This window comes from Emiliania huxleyi (genome assembly GCF_000372725.1).
Source record: "Emiliania huxleyi CCMP1516 unplaced genomic scaffold EMIHUscaffold_495, whole genome shotgun sequence".
NCBI classification, from domain to species: Eukaryota; Haptophyta; order Isochrysidales; family Noelaerhabdaceae; genus Emiliania; species Emiliania huxleyi.
In genome coordinates, this window is record NW_005198280.1 from 9,736 (window position 1) to 29,245 (window position 19,510).

At 65.1% G+C, this 19,510-nt stretch overlaps 4 protein-coding genes across 4 annotated transcripts in view; all 4 read left to right on the forward strand.

Annotated features, from left to right (window-relative positions):
• Positions 1-183: 183 nt before the first annotated feature.
• EMIHUDRAFT_119531 (hypothetical protein) lies at positions 184-1,617 on the forward strand (the record flags this gene model as incomplete). The annotated part of the gene is made up of 1 exon (XM_005767409.1): positions 184-1,617. The coding sequence occupies one exon, from the start codon at positions 184-186 to the stop codon at positions 1,615-1,617; it is 1,434 nt and encodes a 477-aa protein (XP_005767466.1).
• Positions 1,618-7,115: 5,498 nt separating this feature from the next.
• On the forward strand, positions 7,116-7,391 carry EMIHUDRAFT_48983 (hypothetical protein; the record flags this gene model as incomplete). The annotated part of the gene is made up of 1 exon (XM_005767410.1): positions 7,116-7,391. A coding segment is annotated over one exon (276 nt), but the record flags the coding sequence as incomplete, so codon positions are not given.
• Positions 7,392-10,979: 3,588 nt separating this feature from the next.
• EMIHUDRAFT_470615 (SQDG synthase) lies at positions 10,980-13,792 on the forward strand (the record flags this gene model as incomplete). The annotated part of the gene is made up of 9 exons (XM_005767411.1): positions 10,980-11,707; positions 11,747-11,779; positions 11,819-11,851; positions 11,891-11,996; positions 12,210-12,479; positions 12,577-12,787; positions 12,893-13,342; positions 13,413-13,465; positions 13,694-13,792. 9 exons carry the CDS (start codon positions 10,980-10,982, stop codon positions 13,790-13,792), a joined length of 1,983 nt encoding a protein of 660 aa, XP_005767468.1.
• Positions 13,793-16,582: 2,790 nt separating this feature from the next.
• The window catches only part of EMIHUDRAFT_459406 (hypothetical protein), a gene marked incomplete at its 3' end in the record, with an annotated part of 6,063 nt that continues 3,135 nt past the window's right edge, over positions 16,583-19,510 (forward strand). The window contains exons 1-7 of the mRNA XM_005767412.1: positions 16,583-17,254; positions 17,331-17,473; positions 17,679-17,834; positions 18,274-18,400; positions 18,479-18,619; positions 18,701-18,974; positions 19,244-19,433. Coding sequence (XP_005767469.1) covers positions 16,606-17,254; positions 17,331-17,473; positions 17,679-17,834; positions 18,274-18,400; positions 18,479-18,619; positions 18,701-18,974; positions 19,244-19,433 — 1,680 coding nt within the window. The 5' untranslated portion in view covers positions 16,583-16,605. The remainder of the gene's footprint in view (positions 17,255-17,330; positions 17,474-17,678; positions 17,835-18,273; positions 18,401-18,478; positions 18,620-18,700; positions 18,975-19,243; positions 19,434-19,510) is intronic.

The window sequence follows — 19,510 nt, forward strand, 5'->3', positions numbered from 1 at the left end:
CCGGTCCCTCGGGCGCCGACCTTCCGGAGGGCTCAACGTCCGAGCTTTGTCCCCCGTCACTCGTCCTCTCATTTCAGACCCCCCACTCATGCGCATAGCTGTTCGCACTTCCGACCAATGCAGGCCGCTTAACTCACCCCTCACCGTGACGCCTGCCCCCCCACCTTTCCCCTTCCGCAGACAATGAAGCTCATCCTCGCAGTCTTTGGCGCGTTACTGCCTCCCACGAGCGCGTCGGCGCAAACTACCTTTGCCGACAAGCCCGCCCTGCAGACCGCGGCCGACCTGTGGTGCAGCGACGAGCCGGCCGCCCTGGCTGCGTATGGCAACATCTCGGACTGGGGCGTGAGCCGCATCACAGACATGCAGTGTCTGTTCAGCGCCAACTACGATTGCCCCGGCGGCGGCTCCACGACCGGCAAGAGCACGTGCAACCCCGACATTGGGTCGTGGGACACGTCTGCGGTTCTCTACATGGACTTCATGTTCGCCGGCGCCACCGCCTTCAACAAGGACATCTCCTCGTGGAACACGTCTGCTGTCCTCTGGATGAGCTACATGTTCTTCTACGCCACCTCCTTCGACAAGGACATCTCCTCGTGGGACACGTCTGCGGTTCTCTACATGGACGGCATGTTCTCCGGCGCCTCCGCCTTCGACAAGGACATCTCCTCGTGGGACACGTCTGCTGTCGTCAACATGTACGCCATGTTCTACGGCGCCACCTCCTTCGACAAGGACATCTCCTCGTGGAACACGTCTGCTGTCCTCTACATGACCCGCATGTTCTACGGCGCCATCTCCTTCGACAAGGACCTCAGCTCGTGGGACGTGTCGGCGATAATGTTCATGGACGTCATGTTCGACGGCGCCTCCTCCCTCAGCGACTGCAACAAGGCGCTCATCCAGGCCAGCTTCAGCATGCAGACGAGCGCGTGGCCCTACTCGTGGGGCTCCTTTGCGTGCCCGCCACCCCCGCCGCCGGCCTCGCCGCCGCCGCCCGCATCGCCCACCGGGGTCTGCGGCGACGGCACTGCCCTCGACGCAGTGACGCGGAAGTGCGAGGTCTCGCTTGGCAACGGTACCGAGGTGCTCGACGGCAAGGTCGAGGTCGTGCTCGACGAGTTCACCGAGGTGGTCGGCGGCAAGTGTGCGGTTGCGTGGGAGCGCCTCCGTCCGCCCTCGCCGCCACCAGCAGCGCAGCTGCTCGACCTTCGCACGGCCACCACGTACCAGGACTCGAGCTTGTTCGACAAGCAGGCGCCCGTGAGCGATCTTTCATACGCCGACAGCACGACGGGACGGCCGTGGGCCGAGTGCGGCCAATACACAAGCCAATGGTGGGGCGTCGACCTCGGGAGCGAGGTGTATGTGCGCTACGTGCGGCTGCAGAACCGCAACGACTGCTGCGCGGAGCGGCTGACGGACGTCGACATCTATCTCGGCACGACGGCAGAGACGTACACGGGCAACGCGCTGGTGAAGTCGGACGTGAGCGTGTCATCGAACGTGATGTTGGAGGTGGAGATCAACGCGTTGGGGCGCTACATCTACCTCAACCGGCCGTCTGCGGCGGGGCTGACGGTGTGCAAGTTCTACGTTTACGGATACGTGTGAATGGAGAACGGAAAATTGGAACCGTGGCCATGACAGACCGGCGGCGCGTACGTGAATGACGGGGTCGATCCACTCGGGAATACCAAGTAATGTGCGAATCCGAGGAGACAGTGTAACATTGCCGAGGCCTTCTCCTCCTCCGAGGAGACAGTGTAGCATTGCCGAGGCCTTCTCCGCCTCCGAGGAGACAGTGTAACATTGCCGAGGCCTTCTCCGCCTCCGAGGAGACAGTGTAGCATTGCCGAGGCCTTCTCCGCCTCCGAGGAGACAGTGTAACATTGCCGAGGCCTTCTCTCGAGGAGCGGGGTGTTTGCTTTCCACAGTATTCCACAGAACGTTTATGCCCCCTGTGACCTGGTTGGTAAAGCCGTACGCTCCTCTCCTTAGGCTAGTTCCTCTGACACGCTAATCTTGAAAACGTCCAACGGAGCTCCGTGTTGCTTCCACGCAGCGCCATGCGTACCTTGCCCTCGATGTTGACCTCCCCCACCACCACTCTCCCCGGACGACGCCGCTCTCGGCTCTCGCATCTGCTACTGTATGCCTATGGCTATGGTCTCTCTCTCTCGATACACAACACGCTCGCCGACTTGGCAACAAGGGTTGCCTCCATCGCGCTAAGCGACGAACCTGCCCCCGCCCCTCGGGGCGGGGGCCCCCGCCCCGGGCCCCCGCCCCCCCGGGGGGCCCTTTGGGGCCCCTCCAGGGGGCGAACCCTCCGGGGAGGCCGGCTTTCCCCGTGCCGGTTCTCCCCAACCAACCCCGCCGGCAGCGCGAGCTGCCGGCCACATTGAGCGGTTCGTCCGCGTCGCGCACCCGTCCCAACCGGGGGCCGCAGACTGGTTCTGCGCGCCAACGGCTGGTGACGCTGTGTTGCCCTTGAGCTAGTCCTTCCCCGGTCGCCTAGCCTCTGCGCTGTCTGGCGAACGCCTGTATGCCATGCGCGCGGACCACGCTTGCGTGGATACGTGGCTGGCAGGCTGACCCGTGTGCGGGGTAACCCGCGCACGGGGAAGCTTCACGGGTTCGAGTCGTCAAACATTAAGCAGCGGAGGTGTGCCGAGGGGGACCGGGAGGCGGTAAGTCGTCGTTGCCCGGCGCTGCTTGCAGCACCATGGCGATGACGCCAAGAGGTTCCTCTTTTCCGCGCCCCCCCCCGCAAGGCGCGCGATACACACGAGAGCCCTAGCCCTGGGGGGTGGGCGGTCGCAGGGCGAACACTACCTCGAGGACTTTTCCCTTGGAGCACTTGGAGTGCAGTCAGTAACCGCACATCCAGGGCCGGGGAGCTAAGAAGCGCACCCAGCGGGCCGGATGATTGGCATCGGGTTGCGGGCAAGAAGCCCTAGCCTCTACGTACTTTTCGTTGAGTTTTTCTCACTTGTGAGGAAGAGCAAGGGCGAGAGGGGGCAGGGGACTGGTCGGTGGCATACCAGGGGGGGCAGGGTGGTGGGCGGCGACCGCCGCATACCGTCCTACGGCGGGGAAATTATCGCTACGCCAGGGAAGACAAGGGCGTCGAAGTGCAGCTGCTGCTGTTCGAATCGTTCGGCGGGTTCGGAAAGGGGGTCCGTGAGATCCTCCGGAGGGCGGCGGACGTGCTACAGAACAAGCTGACGCGGGCCCAGTACCTCGATGAGGTGACTTGGACCACCAAGAGCTGGCTGGGGCTGCAGAAGCAGCGCATCTCAGTCGTTCTTCACACGGCCATCGCAGAGCAGGTCGTGAATGAGCTTGCCTGTGGCGGGGGTGGGCGGGTGCACGGAGCTAAGTGCCTCGCCACCCTCGCAGGAGTCGCTTAGGCGGCTCCCGTGGTGTACCTGTGTTAGTGCGGCCGACTACACGGTGAGCCATACGGACCTTGCAGTAAACCTTTTCCTTCTAAGCAGGGCTACACAATGACCCTATAGTGTGGGGGTGTTCCTGGCGAGTTGCGATGAGTAGGATTAGATTAGCCAATGTTATTTTGAAGTTCATATATGAAAATACCAACTTGCCTATGTGCACGTCTCCGCGGCGGTGGCCCGGAGGCGGCCCGGCGGAGCGGTCAGAGCAGCACTGCGCCGGCCGGCGATCGACCCTCGACTATAACACGGGCTCTATTGAACGGCCTCAAGGTGCTCTCTAGGGCTGCCCTATTCCGCTCGCCCGGCTACGTCGCCGGGCTTCGAAGGAAAAGGTTTCGCTCGGCACGGCGTCGGAGAGCAAACTTCGGCGTTCGTCCTATAGTGGAAGCTGGACGCACGTCGGCAAGTGGGCCCATGACAAGGCGGGCTGCTGCTCAGAATCTGGGCTCTCTTGGCGCTCGCTCTCGCGCTCTCCATAACCTCTTTGCCCCCTCTCTCCCGCGCCGACGTTGGGCAGCCCGACCACGACAACGTCAGCGCCGCCGGCCTGCAACTCGAGGCGCCGTTGAATGAGCACGAGAGCCGGTGTGCAACGGCGGCGCGGGCGATGTAGCCCAAGGTGGCGGCGGCGGCGGAGGGGGCGGCGGCGACGGCGGCGATGGCCGCGGGGTCGGCCCGCCCGCCTTTGCTGCTGGTGCTGTGGGCATCATCACAGCTCAACCTGAAGTCAAGGTGCAGAAGCTTCAGTGGGCACTTTTCGCGTCCTTTGCCACGTATATGGCGCTGCGGACCGGTCTACCGGCCCCGCCCCTGATTGTGTTCTCTTCCTCGACTCGACCTTCCGCGACCTTCCTCGACTCTCGACCTGATGCTGAGTTTCCGCACCAGCGCAGCTCAGTGGCAGTGTGCGACCAGGGCCAGTGGTAGACAGTCACGACGTGCGTCAGACTGCTCTCTCTGAGCGATGACACTAGCAGTAGCATTGTCAGTGTCATCGGAGTCACTTGTATTTACGACGCCGCCACGCTCGCAAGGGCTGCCTAAGCGCCTAAGCACCCTGAGCACCCCCCGCTTAGGCCGCTTAGGCGCTTAGGCGAGCGACGGCCGGCTGCCCGGGGCTGGCGTGCCTCTGCCGTGGGGTGAGCGCCTGGTAGAGCCACTCTGCAAGTGGTGTGCGAGTGTGTAGCCTTTAGCGTGCAGTCGGCCTGCCAGTGCGCGCCAGTCCCGTGCCCAGTTTTGTGCGAGGGAGTTTGCTTGTAAATGTATGTATGTAGAAAGATGAACAACAGTCGGGCTCGGACTGGAGCTCCTGGACACCAACGCGGTATGGGTGGACGCGGGACAGATGATGACGACACGCACGAACGACACACAGACACAAACAAGCTCACAAGACACACAGCCAGCTGGCTGCCACACACCCTGAGTTGGCGTACACATAACTCAAGGCCACATCCTCCCTGTCGCCCCCGCCAGCACTCCAAGGTGCCAAGAGAACAAACAAGGGCACAACAACACAACAGACGACAGGGGAGAACGCGTGAGGCTAGAGCAGGCTTGCTCGTCCTCTAGCAATCTCCGCCGACCGCGAGGCCGGACTAGACCGTGTGTGGGGTCATGTGAGGTGTCTCTGGTCACTCTCCTCAGGGGCTAGCCGCCAGCAGCTAGCCCTATCTCGCACTCACTGGCGGTGACAATTCTATGGGTGAGGGTACGCGAGCAGAGGTGCGTGAGCCGATTCTCGATCGCACGCCCTTGGCATATAACTTGGCTTGGCGTGCGACCTCAGCGCGCCCGCCGTCAGCTCGACGGGGCGCGCATGTCAGCGAGAGGTTTGCCGGTAGAGCGATCCCGGTCTTGTCGAACGCGAGCCCCGCGCCACGGTTGCCAGCCGTGCCTTCGCGAGAGTCGCCCTCGAGCCGCGTCCCGTCGGCACTACCCTCGAGTGCGTGTCGCTTTGGTTGGCGACACCCACTCGTCGAGGGCAGTCCGGCCGACGGGAGCCTGTCGCGCGCCGGCGACGAATGCGGCGTGTATCGGCGGTTTCGAGTTCGAAGCGACGATGGCACGACCACCGCCCTGCTTCCTGACCGGGCAAGGAGGGGCCTACTCCCGTTCCGCGAGGAACAGGAGGTTTCCCCCCCCTCCCCCGGCCTGGGCAGCGACGGGTGGACGGCAGCCCCTTCGGGGTTGGCAGGCGAGAGTCTGCGGGGCTCACGAGCCGAGTCTCAACCACACGCCCCCCGCGCCTGTACTCCACCAGGTCAAGGTGAAAAGATCTTATCAGCCAGGCGGGCAGGGCAGGCGGGCGGACTGGCGGGGTCAGGGAAGACTATTCCTAGCGGGCGAGTGCCCTCGGGTTACGCCTCTCCCGGCACCCTCCGAGGGGGGAAAACCTGGTTTGTGGAGCTCCCACACATTTCCTAGAGAGCACGGCATTCGGGGCCATGATCTCGGTTCCGCACTGGACTTTTTTTGTAGTGGAGAGAATTCAGGAATCTTTCTGCTCTGGCAGGCAGCTGCATAATCCCCCTTTACTTCAATCAGCTGTGTACACTCAAGTGCTAGTACTGTCTGAATAGCTGTCTAGACGCTCCGATTTTGCTGTCTGGACGCTGTCTGGACACTGTCTGGACGCTGTCTGGACGCTGTCTGGACGCTGTCTGGACGCTGTCTGGACATGGAAGATCGCGTGAGGTGTGAATAGACCTGCAGACAGGAATCATACTCTGATACTCAACAACACGTCAGCCAAATGTGAGCGATCAAAACTTGAGTTGCATTCTCTTGGTTGGATGGATGGATGTGGTATGACGTATGTGGACAAAACATCTTTCTCAATGGAAACCGACGGAAGCACCATCCCTCCCTTTAGTTTTGCCCTCCGCTCTATGCACTGGTGAAGGACGATCCACATAACTCACCAGACAAAATTCAAATTGAGCGCGTGAACGTGGGGTTGAGCGCGTGAACGTGAAAATCGCCGATTTGGCGCGAGTCGTCGCGCCTCTCGTGTCGCCACGCTGGCAACCGTGCCGCCCGCCGATGATCGTCGCGGCCACTCTGGCGCCGGCATCGGCTCAGCTACCGCACGGCAACGCGACCAAGCGCGGGCGGAGCGTGGTGACTGCCGAGGTCGTGAAGCCGGCCAAACGCTTGGTTGCAGTGGCGGTTGCACCGTCCCAGCCCGTGCCTGCAACGGTTGTCGCAGCTGCTAAGCCTCGCGCCTGCGTGGTTGCGGTGCGCAGCTCCGCGTGCACGAGCGTCGCCACCGCGACGCGGGAGGAGCAAGCGGAGCGCCTTGAGCAGCAATTGGAGCGGCTCCGCGAAGAGCAACAGCGCCGCCGCCAGGCAGAGCAGGCTCGCGGGCAGGTCGTGCACCAGGCCGTGCAGCTGCGGGAGGAGGCTGCTTCCGCCCACGCCGCTGTTCAGGCAGCAGCACGCTTGCTGCCCAGCCACTACCGCGAGGTATTCCTCCGGCGGTGTTCTGCCCTGCGGCCGCAGCCGAGCAGAGTGCCGCGGCTGACTCTCGAGCCAACCACTCAGCGGCTCGGCGCGGGCACCTTTGGCGACGTATTTCAGAGCCGCCTACGTGGTGGCACACCCGTGGCTGTCAAGGTGCCAAAGGCCGTGACGGCGCGCTCCCTGTTTGTCGAGGAGGTCAGCTTGCTGCTCAACCTTCGGCACAAGCACGTGGTGCAGGCGTATGGCGTGAGCGAGACGGGCGCGCTCGTCATGGAGCTGTGCGGTCTCGGGACGCTCGAGGCGCTCCTCTCGTCGGGATCTCCCTTCTCCGATTCGGCAATGGCGCGCGGGGTCGCTCAGGGTATCGCCTACATCCACTCGCAGAAGGTCTTTCACTGCGACCTCAAGCCGAGCAACATCCTCGTCACGGAGGGCTTGGAGCCCAAGTTAGCAGACTTTGGCCTGAGCTTAGTCGGCTCGTCCCTGCTGACACCACTCGTGGTAGAGCACGAGCAGGATCGGCCTCGCGGCACTTGCACCTTCCGCGCGCCAGAGGTGCTGAGCGGCGGAGCCTTTGGCCGTCGGCGCTATCGGCTTGCTGCGGCGGACGTGTGGTCGCTCGCCTGCGTGATGGCCTGCATCGGCAGGCGATCTAAGCGGGTGTACGAGAAGTGGGGCAGCGACCGTGCGTCGGGCGAGGAGGCGGAGCGCCGTGTTGCTGCCGGGCAGCTCCGCCCTTCCCTTCCGGCCGCGCACTCGCTGGCAGAGGTGGTGGAGAGGGCGTCAGCACATGACCCCGCTCACCGAGCAACGGCCGAGTCGGTGGCGAATGCCCTTTTGTGAACACAAGAGACATCTCTTGGGTGGTGTGGGTTCACTGCACTCCGCGCTCTCGATCGTGATTGCTTGTCGGCCAAGCTAGAGTGTATGCTGCTGGGCGGGGCGTCTCACCTGTGGGCGAGAGCCGAGTGGAGACTCGTAACGGCGAGAGTGTGAGAGAGCAGGGCAAAACGCTTCAGGGACACGGCACCGTGTGGTTCATTGCGCAAAAGCTTTTGCGTTTTGATCAGAGACGATGTTTATCACTGGAAGTCATGTGACGCAACCTCCCAAAACTAATCCCGCCAAGCGGGAACTCACCTGACCGGCGCGCTGGAGAGCAGCACTAGCAGCACGTAGCTGCTTCGCGAGTGCTGCACGCTCGGATTGTAGCTGTCCGTTTGTGAGCTGCAGCGCCTCGAGTTGTGAACGTAGCGCTTCACACTCCGCCGCGCTATCTGAAGGCGCGACCGCCGTCTCAGCCACAGCACACGTCGCGGCTCCCTCGGCCGCCTCGGCTGCCCCGGGCAGCACCTCTGTCGCACCAGGATTCTCGGCTGCCGCGGCACATGGGGCGCTCTCGAAGGCGCTGGCTAACAAGTTGGCCATTACCGCGAAAGGTGCACTCGCAAAAATGCCGGGAGCGGCGGCACTGCTGCTCGAGCCCTCGCTCGAGCTGCTCGAGCCCTGGCTCGATCCGGCGCAGCTGGCCGCGCAGGGCGCATTCGCATCGTTGCCTGCGTCTGCAACGCCGCCACTGCTGCCGTCGCTCGACCCGGCACGCCCGGCCGCGTAGGGCGCACCCGCAAAGGGCGCACCCGCAAAGACACCGGCGACTGCGTCTGCAACGCCGCCACTGCTGCCGCCGCTCGACCCGGCACGCCCGGCCGCGTAGGGCGCACCCGCAAAGGGCGCACCCGCAAAGACACCGGCGACTGCGTCTGCAACGCCGCCACTGCTGCCGTCGCTCGGGCCTGCCCAAGGTGCGCCAGCAAACGCGTTTCCGACGCCCGGGTCTTCACTCGATGGAGACGGTGGCGGCGACACGGACGATTGCAAAGGTGACGGCGATGGTGGCGCGGCTCTCGATGATCCAGAGACGCCGATGCAGCACTGCCGAGAGCAGCATTGGGGTTGCGCGAATGAAAGCTGGAGCCCTCGCCTGCGCGCCGCCGTAGTACACGGCGGTGGGCTCGGCGGTGGGCTAGGTGGCGGGCTCGGAGGCCGGCTTGGAGCTGCGCTGGGCGGCGAGGAGCCGCCAATGATGGCGTCGCCGGCCGCGCTCCCGGCCGCCGCAGCCGCCTCGAGCGAGCGGCCGGCCTCGAGCGCCGTCGCCGTCGCATCACCTGCTGCGGCACCGGCAGAGGCCGCCTCCGCAGTCGACAATCCACCAATGATGGCGTCGCCGGCCGCGCTCCCGGCCGCCGCGGCCGCCTCGAGCGAGCGGCCGGCCTCGAGCGCCGTCGCCGTCGCATCACCTGCTGCGGCACCGGCAGAGGCCGCCTCCGCAGTCGACAATCCACCAACGATGGCGTCGCCGGCTGCGCTCCCGGCCGCCGCGGCCGCCTCGAGCGAGCGGCCGGCCTCGAGCGCCGTCGCCGTCGCATCACCTGCTGCGGCACCGGCAGAGGCCACCTCTGCGGTCGACAATCCAGCAGCAGAAGCGATACCGGCCGCGCTCCCGGCCGCGGCGGCCGCCACGAGCGAGCGGCCGGCCTCGAGCGCCGTCGCCGCTGCTTCCATGGCTGCGGGGCCATAGTTTGGTTGTACGACCACCGGCGAGGGCCTGCACATGGGCGACTCGAAAGGAGCTAAAGCGCAGCCTGCGCAGATGCAACTCAGCCGACAGAGCTGGTGCACAGACATCCTTTGGCGCGATACGACCGAGATATCTGTGGTCCAGAGACAGCGCAAGTGCGCCTCGAGGCGCGAGTGTGAACTCAAGTCCATCGATCCGGCGCCGGCCGTGCTGCGGGGGGTGGGCTCCCAGCCCATAGGCTTGTGACGCCCGCCAACCTTGCGGCTAGTTTTGCTCTGGCCAGGCGGACCGGAGGTGTTGCCCTCAATGTTGCCGTGCATAGCGTGCATGATTGCATTGTGGTCGTGGTGAGAAAGCACCAGACCGGAACCCCAGATTGTCGATTGCAACGTTGCTCCCGAGAAGCTGCACAGCAACCGAATGGCTTGCATGTTTTTGCTGTGTCGGCTTTTGGCAGATCGACAGACGCTGTCCCATTGCGCCGGCTTGTAACGGCAGTGCGCCTCATCGACAATGGGTTGAGGCGGCGGCGGTAGCGGGTCGGGTGGCGGGTCGGGTGGCGGGTCGGGTGGCGGGTCGGGTGGTGGCTCCAGCTCCGCCTCCGGTGTCGCGTCTGCTTGTACAAGCTCGGGCGGTTCCTCCAACCCGCAGCGTGAGGCATCAGCTGGGAGCAAGCCGGACGAGGCTGCGGCGCTGGTGTTGACGAGCGAGGCCGTCACCACCGGAGGCGACATGCCCACCTCGCCTATCACCCCAACATGTGGAGCGAGCACGAGGAGAGACCGACCGCCCGGCAGCGCCTGGTTGGACTCGAGCGCGACATATTGGTGGAACGCGTCGACGAGGTGGTCTGCGCACGCCAGACCGCCGCGGAGAGAGGCGCCCGCCGAGAGCGCGGTGGCGAGGAGAGGAATGCAAAGAGCCATCACAACAGCGCTCTCGCCTGTCGCGGCGCCGCGGCGAGGAAGCCACAGTGGCGGCGGGCTGATCCTTGCAGTCGCGCCACCACCTCGCGCCGCCCGCGCTTTTCGCTGCTCCTGGAATACTAACGAATGGCCGAGATTACCCGAGATCACTAATAATGTGTGTGTGTGCGCGCGCGCGCGCTTCTGTGTGTGTGTGTGTGTGTGTGTGTGTGTGTGTGTGTGTGTGTGTGTGTGTGTGTGTGTGTGTGTGTGTGTGTGTGTGTGTGTGTGTGTGTGTGTGTGTGTGTGTGTGTGTGTGTGTGTGTGTGTGAGTGTGAGTGTGTGTGTGTGTTTGTGTGTGTGTATGTGAGTGTGTGTGTACCGACTACGCGAGATCCAATATGACCCGAGATGACCCCACATGACCCGAGGTTACCCGAGATAACCCGAGATAACCCGAGATTACCCGAGACTACCCGAGATCACCCGAGATTATCCGAGGGCCACATCTTCCTACCATCTCGTTGAGGCACCAAACCCGCGAAAAAAAAAGCGCGGCTGCCAGTAATGGAGCGAGGAGGTTTGCGCTCGCTGCTTGGCGTGCTCCTCGTGCTCGCGAGGGCGCACTCGTTCGCGCCGCACGCGACTCGGCCAGCAGCAGCCGCCGTGCGGCTCGCTCGCCCGCCCGCGATGTCGGCCTTGCCGCCCGAGGTGGACGAGGTTCCGATGCGAGTGCAGCTGATCGTCGAGCCGACGCCGTTCACGCACGTGTCAGGCTACGCGAACCGCTTCAAGGAGTACCTCAAGTACCAAAAGGCGGCGGGCGCGGAGGTGTCCATCATCACGCCCGACGACTCTGAGGACGCTCCGAAGCACTTCCTCGGCTACCCGATCGCGACGATCCGAGGCTTCCGCTTCCCGCTCTACAAGCAGGCACGCCGCCGCTCTCGGCCTCGCCTCCCGCCGCCCCGCCCCCCGTCGCCGCCGCCGTCACCGCCGCCGCCGCCCTCTCAGATCTACCTCTCGTGGGGCATCTCGCCCATCGAGGGCATGCGCGAGGGCCTGTGGCGGCGGCTGCGGCCGTGGAACAGGCTCGTCTCGCGGCGCAAGAACAAGCTGGCGTGCCTCTCTGCGGTGTCGGAGGTGATCGACGAGTTCGAGCCGGACCTGGTCCACGTCACCTCCCCCGGCTTCATCCCGTACATGACCACCTACATCGCCCGCGAGTGGAAGGACGTCCCCCTCGTGATGTCTTACCACACGCACATCCCCGTCTACGCGCGCACGTACGCGTGGTGTGAACAGCGTTTCTTCACACCTCTGGCTGTGAACAGGCACATCCCCGTCTACGCGCGCACGTACGCGTGGTGTGAACAGCGTTTCTTCACACCTCTAGCTGTGAACAGGCACATCCCCGTCTACGCGCGCACGTACGCGTGGTGTGAACAGCGTTTCTTCACACCTCTGGCTGTGAACAGGCACATCCCCGTCTACGCGCGCACGTACGCGTGGTGGCTGGGCGGGCTCGGCGAGTGGCTGGCGTGGAGCGTGATCCGGCAGCTGCACGACTGCGCCGACCTCACGGTGGTCCCTTTAGTCAGCCAGCCAGTGAGTGATACACGCCTCCTAGCATGGAGGACGGGCCCACACGCGCACACACACACGCTGCACACGATTGGCTCGGGAGCCGGCACGAGGCACACTCTCACCGGCCGTCACTGCACACTCGGTCCTGACGTCTGGTACGCACAGCACACACAGCTCACAGGACAACTCACGAGGTGTGGCGCTGCGTAGGTGGTCACCTCGCCGCAGATGAAGGCCGAGTTCGAGGCGCACGGCGTACAGCGCGTGGAGGTCTGGAACAAGGGCATCGACACGCACGTCTTCCACCCGAAGCACGGCGCGAAGGCGATGTGGGGCGAGACACACGCCCCCGACGAGGATGACGACCCAGCCGCGCTCGCGGCGGCGGCGCGCGAGATGCGGGAGCGGCTGACCGGCGGCGAGCCCGAGGCTAGCGCTCCCGGTCTACGCCGGCCGGCTCACACTAGTGCATGGTTAAGAGTGAATCAATCAATACATCAGGCGCCACACCTCCTGGCCTCCTGAATTGCCTCCTGAAGTGCCTCGTAGTGAGTCATCATTCATTCATTCGTACCAGGCGCCGCTCCTGATCTACGTCGGCCGTCTCGGCGTCGAGAAGCGGCTGCGCGACCTGCGCGACGTGCTGTCGAAGCTGCCGGGCGCGCGGCTCGCGTTTGTGGGCAAGGGGCCGGACATGGAGGGCTTGCGCGAGTACTTTGCCGGCGAGAGCGTCCCCCCACAGCCACGGGCACTGAACCCACACTGGATTCGAGACTCGGGATGGTATGGTACCAGGCACGCCCACCGTGTTCACCGGGCTGCTGCAGGGCGAGGAGCTCTCGCGCTGCCTCGCGGTGTGAGCAGCGTCTCTTCACACCTGCTGCTGTGAACAGGCGAGGAGCTCTCGCGCGCCTTCGCCGCCGCCGATGTCTTTGTGATGCCATCCGATTCGGAGACGCTCGGGTTCGTCGTGCTCGAGTCGATGGCGAGCGGCGTGCTTGCGGTCGGCTGCAACCTATTGAAAAGTGAACTCTTCATGAATGGGTGGCAGGCGAGCGGCGTGCCTGTTGTCGGCTGCAACCTACTCAAAAGTGAACTCTTCATGAATGGGTGGCAGGCGAGCGGCGTGCTTGCGGTCGGCTGCAACCTACTCAAAAGTGAACTCTTCATGAATGGGTGGCAGGCGAGTGGCGTGCCTGTTGTCGGCTGCAACCTATTCAAAAGTGAACTCTTCATGAATGGGTGGCAGGCGAGTGGCGTGCCTGTTGTCGGCTGCAACCGCGGCGGCATCCCTTCCCTAATCGACGATGGGAAGACGGGCTTCCTCTTCGAGCCAGGCGGCAGTGAGCCGTTCATCAGTGTTGACTAGTAGCTAGTTAGTAGTGATAGTAGTTGGCTAGTAGTTGGTTGGAGGTCAATCAGGCTCCCTCTTCGAGCCAGGCGACACGGAGGAGCTCGCGGCGCGGGTGCGCTGCTTGGTCGACGACCCGCCCGCGGCGCGAGCGATGGCGGCCTTTAGCCGAGAGCTGCTGGCCGGGAGTGCGCAGAGGTGCCGTAGAGGTTGCGGAGAGATGGCGGAGGTTGACTAGCCGAGCTGTGCGAGCTGTGCGGTGTGAACAGCGTCTCTTCACACCTGTAGCTGTGCGAGCTGTGCGGTGTGAACAGCGTCTCTTCACACCTGCAGCTGTGAACAGGCGGCCGCCGCGCGTGCCGAGGCAGAGAGGTGGGGCTGGGAGGCTGCGACGACGCGGCTGCGCGAAGAGCAGTACGTCCAGGCGGCGATCTCCCCCTGACCTCCCCACGACCTCCCCACGCCTCCCCACGCCTCCGCGTCTAGCAGCCCCCAGGAGGCGGGCGAGGGCGCGGCCAGGGTGTGTGCCGACATGTGCCTGCGCCCGCCCGCAGGCGGCGCGCAACCACCGCGAGCGGCAGAGGGACGTGCGCACGCTGCGGCAGAAGATCAAGCGCTACCGCGACTCGATGTTTCGCGGCTCCCGCGCCGACGTCTTTGCAATCTTTGGCAACCGCGCCGCGGAGCGCGAGGCGCGGGCGGGGAGGGGCGGGCGGCGGGGAGGGGGTGGGGGGGTGGGGTGGGGGGTGGGGGGTGGTGGGGTGGGTGGGGGAGGGGTGGGGGGGGGGGGGGGGGGGAATGGGGGGGGGTAGGGGGGGGGGGAGGGGGGGGAACGGAGGGGGGGCGGGGGGTCAGAGGGGGGGCGGGGGGGGGGGGGGGGGGGGGGTGGGTGGGGTCGCCGGAGGGGGGGGGGGGGGGGCAAAGGCATGGGGGGGAGGGGGGGGGGGATGGGAGGGGGGTTCTTGCGCCTTTTTCCTTTTTTTCTAATCCGCCAGTCCCCTCCGCCGATTTTTTTCGTTCCAGATTCCTTTTCCGGCCCCGGAGGCCCTTTCTTTTAAAAAAAGGGAGTGCTCGAACGCTTAATTTGTCGCCAACACGAAAACGCCGAGATCCTGTTTCGTGCGTGTTGCCAACGAAACTTTGCCAGAGAGATTGCACAGGTGCCTCATGGTTGCCTCTCGCCTCGCCCCTCGCCCGGCGCGACGCAGCGCGAGATGAGAGCTGCCCCCGCGCGGGCCCTCTCGCCTCGCCCCACAACCACCACTGCAGCGAGCCCGTGCCCGGCTGCACGCCGTGCTGCGAGCCCCGCCGCGCGCGCGGCTCGCTCCGAGGATCGAGGCGAATCTGGCACAATCGGATTGCCGGTCTGAGCGCTGCTGAGCGCGCGGCCGCGGGTCGCCTTCATGCCTAATGCGCCCCCGCGACCCCCAAAACGAGCCCGCGCTATGCTCGTCCCATTTTATGCTTCTGACGCTCGCTCGCCGCCGCCTGCGCCCTCGCAGATCCAAAACAACGTGGGCGAGGCGGGTGTGCCGCGGTTTCCTTGGCGCCGGGCCTCAAGCTGCGTGCGCTGCGAGTAGGTGCGGCCCTCTTGAGCCCCCCTTCCACTCAATTCCCCCCCTCAAAGACGCTCTCAAAGCAGAGAGAAGCAGCACTGGTGCCCGGAACACGATGTGCAGCAATCAGAGCAGGAGATTAGCCGAGATTGGCGAGATTGAGCCGAGATTTCGTCAATTAGCATATTGATTGCCCGAGATTGCCCGAGATCGCTTCCGAGACCGGTATGGCACTTCCGCACCTCTTTGTGGAGGCGCTCTATCGCTCGTTCTCATGCGCCACCCGAGATTGCCCGAGATTGTCATCAAGTTTCGTCAATTAGCGTATTGATTGCCCGAGATTGCCCGAGATCACTTCCGATTGATTGCCCGAGATTGCCCGAGATCGCTTCCGAGACCGGTATGGCACTTCCGCACCTCTTTGTGGAGGCGCTCTATCGCTCGTTCTCATGCGCCACCCGAGATTGCCCGAGATTGTCATCAAGTTTCGTCAATTAGCATATTGATTGCCCGAGATTGCCCGAGATCGCTTCCGAGACCGGTATGGCACTTCCGCACCTGGAGGCGCTCTATCGCTCGTTCTCATGCGCCACCCGAGATTGCCCGAGATTGTCATCAAGTTTCGTCAATTAGCATATTGATTGCCCGAGATTGCCCGAGATCGCTTCCGAGACCGGTATGGCACTTCCGCACCTCTTTGTGGAGGCGCTCTCTCGCTCGTTCTCATGCGCCACCCGAGATTCCCCGAGATTGTCATCAAGTTTCGTCAATTTGCGTATTGATTGCCCGAGATTGCCCGAGATCGCTTCCGAGACCGGTATGGCACTTCCGCACCTCTTTGTGGATGCGCTCTATCGCTCGTTCTCATGCGCCACCCGAGATTGCCCGAGATTGTCATCAAGTTTCGTCAATTAGCATATTGATTGCCCGAGATTACCCGAGATCGCTTCCGAGACCGGTATGGCACTTCCGCACCTCTTTGTGGAGGCGCTCTATCGCTCGTTCTCATGCGCCACCCGAGATTGCCCGAGATTGTCATCAAGTTTCGTCAATTAGCATATTGATTGCCCGAGATTGCCCGAGATCGCTTCCGAGACCAGTATGGCACTTCCGCACCTCTTTGTGGAGGCGCTCTATCGCTCGTTCTCATGCGCCACCCGAGATTGCCCGAGATTGTCCCCATCAAGTTTCGTCAATTAGCATATTGATTGCCCGAGATTGCCCGAGATCGCATCCGAGATCGGTATGGCACTTCCGCACCTCTATCGCTCGTTCTCATGCGCCACCGTGCGGCTGGGCGTGCGGCTGGGTCTATGAGGGGACTGGGGCTGGCGCAAGAGGGCCTCGGCGCCATCCACCGTGGTTGCATGTGCATGTAGCGGGGACCGACCGGCCGGGGTGGTGGGTGGCGCCTCTCACCCGGCGTCGTAGACGTAGTCCGCGTAGAGGGTTCTTGTGTGCAGCGTCCCATGTAGTACTTGCCGGTTTTCTGCCTGCTTGCTTGTTTCTGGGCTCTAGGTGGTGGCGCCCACGTTGCACGAGAGCATGTGTACCGGGCAGGAGCTGTGAAAGTCGCAATTTTGGTCACTTGTAGTGAGCGTCGGGCTGGTGGTTCGACACCGAGTTTGAAAGATCTGTTTCTACACAATCCCCCTCGAGACCTCGAGGGAGAGAACCCGCGTGCGATCTCTCTGTTCTCATGATGGTGGCGTCCATGATGGCCGTGCTTGCGCTGTCCGCCGCCGGGCTCTCGCCCCCGCGCCTCCCAGCACGCACTTCGCGCAGCGAGCGGCGCTTTGCTCTGCGACGGCTGCGCGGCGGTGCGACTGCCGACCCGATCGACGAGAAGCTCTACTCCCGCCAGCTGTACGTGATGGGCCGTGCCGCGCAGCTGTCCCTCGGGTCGGCGAGCGTGCTGCTGCTCGGCCTCACCGGGCTGGGCGCAGAGGTGAGCAAGAACCTCGCCCTCGCCGGCGTGGCCCAGCTCGACGTGCACGACGCCGAGGAGGCGAGCCTCGCCGACCTCTCGTCCTCGTGGCTGCTAAAGCCGGAGGATGTCGGGACGGCGCGGCACGCCCAGGCGGTGGACAGGCTCGCGCCGCTCAACGAGCACGTGCGAGTGCGAGCCCTCGGCGGCGACGGCCGGCCGCTGGCGGAGGGCGACGGCCAAGCTGCTTGCCGTCTAGCGGGCGCCGACGGCGGCGAGTGGTGGGAGAGGGAGGGAGCGATCGACGGGTACACCGTGGTCGTCGCCTGCGACATGCCCCACGCGCCGCTGGCCCGGCTCTCGGCGGCGGCGAGGGCGAGCGGTGCCAAGCTGGTTGCCTGCTGGTCGGCTGGGCTCGCGGGCGCCTCTGCTCTCATCGCCGCACCGGCGCCTCTGCCTCGAGGCGCGGCTCGTCACAAGGTCTGCGGTGTGGACAGGCGGCGTCTTCGTGGACTGCGGCGAGGCCTTTGTGGTGAGCGATCCGACCGGCGAGCCTCCACGCCAGGCGCTCCTCGAGCACGTCTCTTGCGGCGAGGAGGGCGTCGCCACGACGGTGCAAGAGCAGCCGCACGGTCTGCAGGACGGCGGTACCTAGAGGCGGAGGGCGCGTGCTCTTGTACTCGTACCAGCGCTCGAGAGGACACGGACTCCGCTGTCCTCGCGCTCTGCTCGGCCGCACTCCGCTGCATTCACTGTCTCTCTGTCGCTCGTACTCACGCGCTGCCTGAAGACTCTGCACGAGACCGCACCCCCCGCGCCGAGGCTGGCGTCGTCCGCTCGCGCAGGACGGCGACGTGGTCCGCTTCGAGGGCGTGCGAGGCATGGAGGCGCTCTGCGCCGAGGGGCGCACGTTTGCGGTGCGGGCCACCGGGCGGCACACCCTCTCCGTGGGAGACACGCGCGGCTGCGGCGAGTTTGTCGGTGGGGGGCGGCTCGTGCAGGTCGAGATCTGGGGAGATATGGGGAGATATGGGGAGATGTGGGGAGGTAGAGCGGCTCGTGCAGGTCGAGATCTGGGGAGATATGGGGAGATATGGGGAGATGTGGGGAGGTAGAGCGGCTCGTGCAGGTCGAGATCTGGGGAGATATGGGGAGATGTGGGGAGGTAGAGCGGCTGGTGCAGGTCGAGATCTGGGGAGATATGGGGAGATGTGGGGAGGTAGAGCGGCTGGTGCAGCTCAGGCAGCGGTCAGTGCTACACACGTCCTAGGGGAGACGGGGCACACGCACTCGCGCAGAGCACACACGAGGGCGCTGCACGCGAGGCGGTGTCTGCGTCCTCGGGGAGGGGCAGCGCCGCAGACAGACGTGCACTGGTTGAGAGGGGCTGCGGCGGCCAGTACGCTGGCCCACGGCTGACTGGCTGACTGGCTGGCGCAGGTCAAGCAGCCCGTTTCCCTCGACTTCAAGCCCTTCGAGGCCGCGAGCGAGGAGGTGGGCCAGCTGCTGCACGAAGTCGGCGGCCGCCGCGCTTCCCGCTCCCTCACCCTGCACGCCGCCTTCGCCGGCTTGCGACCCCTGCCCCGCCCCGCCGCCCGCCCGCACTCCCCGCTCCCCGACCCTTCTCGGACATCTCCTCTTCTAGGCCTGCACGCGCTGCCCGCCGGCTGCCCGCCCGGCTCCGACCAGCGCGGCGCGGCGCTTCTCGCGGCGGCGCGCGAGGCGGCGGGCGGCGGCGCGGAGCTCGACGAGGCGCTCCTCGTCCGATTCGGCCGTAGCAGCGGGGGCGCCCGAGTGTCCCCGCCCCCCGGGCTCCGTCGCCAGCGGCGAGAGAGACGCGCGGTCAGCCGAGCCGGCCCGTGGGTAGGTGCTCTCGCGCCCGTCTCCTCCTTCATCGGCGGCGTGGCGGCGCAGGAGGCGCTCAAGGCCGTCACCGGCAAGTTCACGCCGCTCCGCCAGTTCCTCTACTGGGACGCCCTCGAGGCGCTCCCCGCCCCGCCGCCCGCCGCCGCCGAGTGCGCGCCGCGCGGAGACCGGTACGACGGGAGCCGCGCGGTGATTGGCGAGGCGGCGCTTGCCGCGCTGCGGCGCGGGCGCTACTTTGTGGTTGGCGCCGGCGCGCTTGGCTGCGAGTGGCTCAAGCGCCTCGCGCTAGAAGGGGAAGATCTCCCCATATCTCCCCGTATCTCCCCATGTCTCGCGCGCTGGGCGGGGCTCGGCGACGCTGGAAGCGGAAGATGTGTTTTTGTCTCCCAACCAGCGCTCGAGAGGACAGGCGTGCTCCGCTCTGTTCGGCCGTATTCGGCTGTGTTCACTGTCTTCGCTTCCCCCTCGTTTTCACGGCGGTGCCCTGATAGACACCGCACAAGGCCGTCCTCCTTCCCCGAGGCTGGTGCCCTTCGACTCGCAGGTGCCTCGCGCTGCTGGGCGCGGCGACGGACGGCGGCGTCGTGCACGTGACGGACATGGACCAGATCGAGCGATCCAACCTCAACCGGCAGTTCCTCTTCCGCCCGTCCGACCTCGGCGCACCAAAGTCGACCGCCGCCGCGGCAAAGTGCGCGCAGCTCAACCCCGCCTTTCGCGCGGTGGCGCACGAGGTCGCTGTCGCCCCGACCGCCTTCTGCCTCGCGTTACACCGCCTGCCACATCCGCCGTCTCCGCCAGCCCCCCGCCG